The sequence below is a fragment of the Arachis duranensis genome, chromosome 8, assembly GCF_000817695.3.
Source record: "Arachis duranensis cultivar V14167 chromosome 8, aradu.V14167.gnm2.J7QH, whole genome shotgun sequence".
In the NCBI taxonomy this organism is placed as follows: domain Eukaryota; kingdom Viridiplantae; phylum Streptophyta; class Magnoliopsida; order Fabales; family Fabaceae; genus Arachis; species Arachis duranensis.
Genome location: NC_029779.3, coordinates 15562755 through 15565948, shown reverse-complemented (window position 1 = coordinate 15565948; position 3194 = coordinate 15562755). Strand labels below are relative to the sequence as shown.

General features: G+C 42.3%; 1 protein-coding gene across 1 annotated transcript; it reads right to left on the bottom strand.

Moving 5' to 3' along the window:
* Nucleotides 1-1419: 1419 nt before the first annotated feature.
* On the bottom strand, nt 1420-2826 carry LOC107460985 (uncharacterized). Its single transcript, XM_016079413.1, has one exon. It carries the CDS (start codon nt 2824-2826, stop codon nt 1420-1422), a length of 1407 nt encoding a protein of 468 aa, XP_015934899.1.
* Between the last annotated feature and the right edge of the window lie 368 nt (nt 2827-3194).

Below are 3194 nucleotides of genomic sequence, written 5' to 3'. Positions count from 1 at the left end.
GTGTCAATCCTCTGCTTCAATATGGACTATTATACATCATTGGAAAGCTCTTGATGTCTTCTTTCCAATGCCACTGGAATCACCTCATTTGGACTTTCCTAGCTCAAGTTATGCTTCCTCAAAGAAGGTAAGGTCAAGCTGCCAAGTTGTTGCCAAAAACGCACCCATTCTAGCAAGTTGGCAACGTGCCCGTGCCTAGCCTCCCAAGGCAGAGACATGAGGCTGGCGTTGTTGCCAAACACGCCTCCTTGCTAGCACATTGGCAACGTGCCCGTGCCCCCTCCAGGGCTCATCTCTAGCCTCCAGTTTTGCTTGTCACGTTGCCCTCAAACACGCCTTTGGAAGCTGGCGTTGGCAACGTGCTCGAGTGCTTCTTCAAGTGAGCTTCCTTGCTACATTTTGCTTGCTGCGTTGCCCTCAAACACGCCTTTGGAAGCTGGCGTTGGCAACGTGCTCGAGCCTTCCTCCAGGCTCTATGCTTGTTGCTTGGCGTTGTCCTTGAACACGCCTATGCTTCCTGGCGTTGGCAACATGGTTGGCACCCTTCCTGGTTGGTGCCTAGCCAAGCAACCATTCCTGGCGTTGCCTTAGAACACGCCCATGGTTCCTAGCTCAACAACGTGCTCGAGCTCCCCTTTGGTGCCAAAGTTACTTGCTACGTTTCCAAGGAACACGCCTTCATAACTTGGCGTTGGCAACGTGCATCTCCTTTTCCTGGGCCAAGTTTTCCATTCAGCGTTGTTTGCCTGCGTTGTCCTCAAACACGCCCCTCATCTCTAGGCCAGCAACGTGCTCGAGGCTCTAAACTAGCTCCCCAAGATTGCTTGGCGTTGCTTTGAATAACGCCTTTGGTTCTTGGCGTTGGCAACGCCAGCTTCTCCTCCTCTTGGGCCAAGTTTGCTTGTGTGCGTTGCCTTGAATAACGCTTCTTCATTCCCACGTTGGCAACGCCCTCGAGCTCTCCTTGGCTCAGCTCTTCTAGCCTTGCGTTGCCTTCAACAACGCCCTCCATTCTCCAAGTTGGCAACGCCAACTTTTGCTTCTCCAGGGCTGCCTGGCGTTGCCTTCAACAACGCCCCCTTTCTCCAAGTTGGCAACGCCAACAACTTTTCTTCTTCTTGCCCAGCTTGCATCATTCTTGCTTCCATGCTTTCTTGTTTCATCACCTATCATCAACAAGGGAAATAGCTTCAAAGTCTTACCAATTCATGCAATAAATTTCATGAGATTCATTCATACTCATTCATATATGTATTCCTTAAATCATTTGCATGAATTTGGCTAGAATCAACATGTTCCTTGGTATTCTCATGCATGAAGACAAAACTCATAAAAGGACTTGTTTATTTAGAGAAAATGAGTGAAATTAAGCTAAAACCAACTAAACTAACTAGCTAATATAACAAATATGCAATTGCATCAATAGGCTGCTGCGTGAATATTTTTTTTCAAATGTTTGTCCCATCTTGAGTTGATAATCTCTGTGTAAGGTTGATATGCACTCTTCCTATGCTTGAACATTTCTTTGATTCCATTTTCTGACCTCAGCATACCTTCATAAATAATTCCCAATGATGGTTTATCATCGGCATCTACAAACCTCAGCAATTTAATCAACGGACTCACAATTTGGCATACAGTAAAATAATCATCCCAAAATTTATTGTCTAGGATAATTGCACTCACAGCTCTACCATTAGCACTCCTTCCTAATTTGTGTCCGGTAAAGTGTGTATCAACAACCAATTGTTGTAATTCCGATTTGCGCTCAAAGATACTCATCAATGTGAGGAAGACAGTGACAAAACGAGTTGGACCTGGACGAACAATCTCCTTCCAATTATCTTTTTGTCTTAGCCAGGACAAGAACACCGTATGATTATATACAAACACAGTAATCTTCGAAGCACGTGTTGCAAGGCTAGAAATATGTGGCATGCTGCTTATATCTTTTAGAATAAGATTCAAGCAATGAGCAGCACAAGGTGACCAGTGAATATTTTCAAATTTCTTACTAATAAGCCTACCATCAGCAACATAATTCGCAGCATTATCGGTTACTACATGAACAACATTATCAGGTCCAATCCATTCAATCACCTCTGAAAACAAGTCACACAAGCTAGAAGCATTTTTAACCATACTTGAGGCATCAACAGATTTCATAAAGCACAACCCTTTCGAACAATAAACCAAAAAATTAATCAACATTCTTTGTCTTTGATCTGTCCAACCATCAGCCATGAGAGTACATCCAGTTTCTTTCCAAGCAGACGTATAGCTATCAACAACCATTTGACACTCCCTTTTGAGATTGGCTAATAAGTTAACCCTTAAAGAGTCATAAGAAGGACCTATATAACCAGGCCTATAGCCAGCTACACCATCCAACATATCTTGAAAAAAAGGTGACATAACCGCATTGAAAGGAATCCTACAATCCAAAAGCCATCTAGCCACTCGCTTATCAACTTCATGAAGCGCCTCTTTGTTATGAAACACGCTTTTCAGACTTCGTTGACTGCCCGGAGTTGTTCTTGGTGCAAACATAGGAGGAATAATGGTTTTTGCTTTCTTTTTTGGATCGCCTCCAACAACCTCCTTAGTTGGTAACTGACTCGGAGTTTGTTGTTCGTCTTGCGCTATTGCTTCATCAATTGCATCCTCACACTCATCGGTACCCTCTTCATTGAAACTGACTTTCCTTTTACTAGTTTTACTTTTCTGAATCTCTTTCAATAAACCTTGCATTTGTTTTTCTACATCATACGGGACCTTAGAACACTTCTTAATGTCTCCACCTATCTTCGCCAAATGCTTTTTCATTCTATTAATTCCCCCGCCCCCAAAAGTACTCAAACAAAATAAGCATTGGTAATGCGATTTTTCATTTATATTCTGTAAAGCAACGTATCTCCAAGCAGGATCAGTTTTCCCCCTAACACTACAAGTTTGTGATTGATTTTCATTACTCGCGGGAGGAAGAGAACTTTCATTCGAAGCAGAATTATTTTTAGCATTATTATTCCTAGGTAGGTCTTGGTTGATACTTTCTTCCATACCTAAATATTACCAGTAATCCAACCCAATAATCTCAACTCTCAAGTTCACAATAAATGAACAAACAACATCCAAATTCCAAAATTAGAGTATACAAACAAGTACAACATCTCAGGTTCAAAAAATTCTTTGTT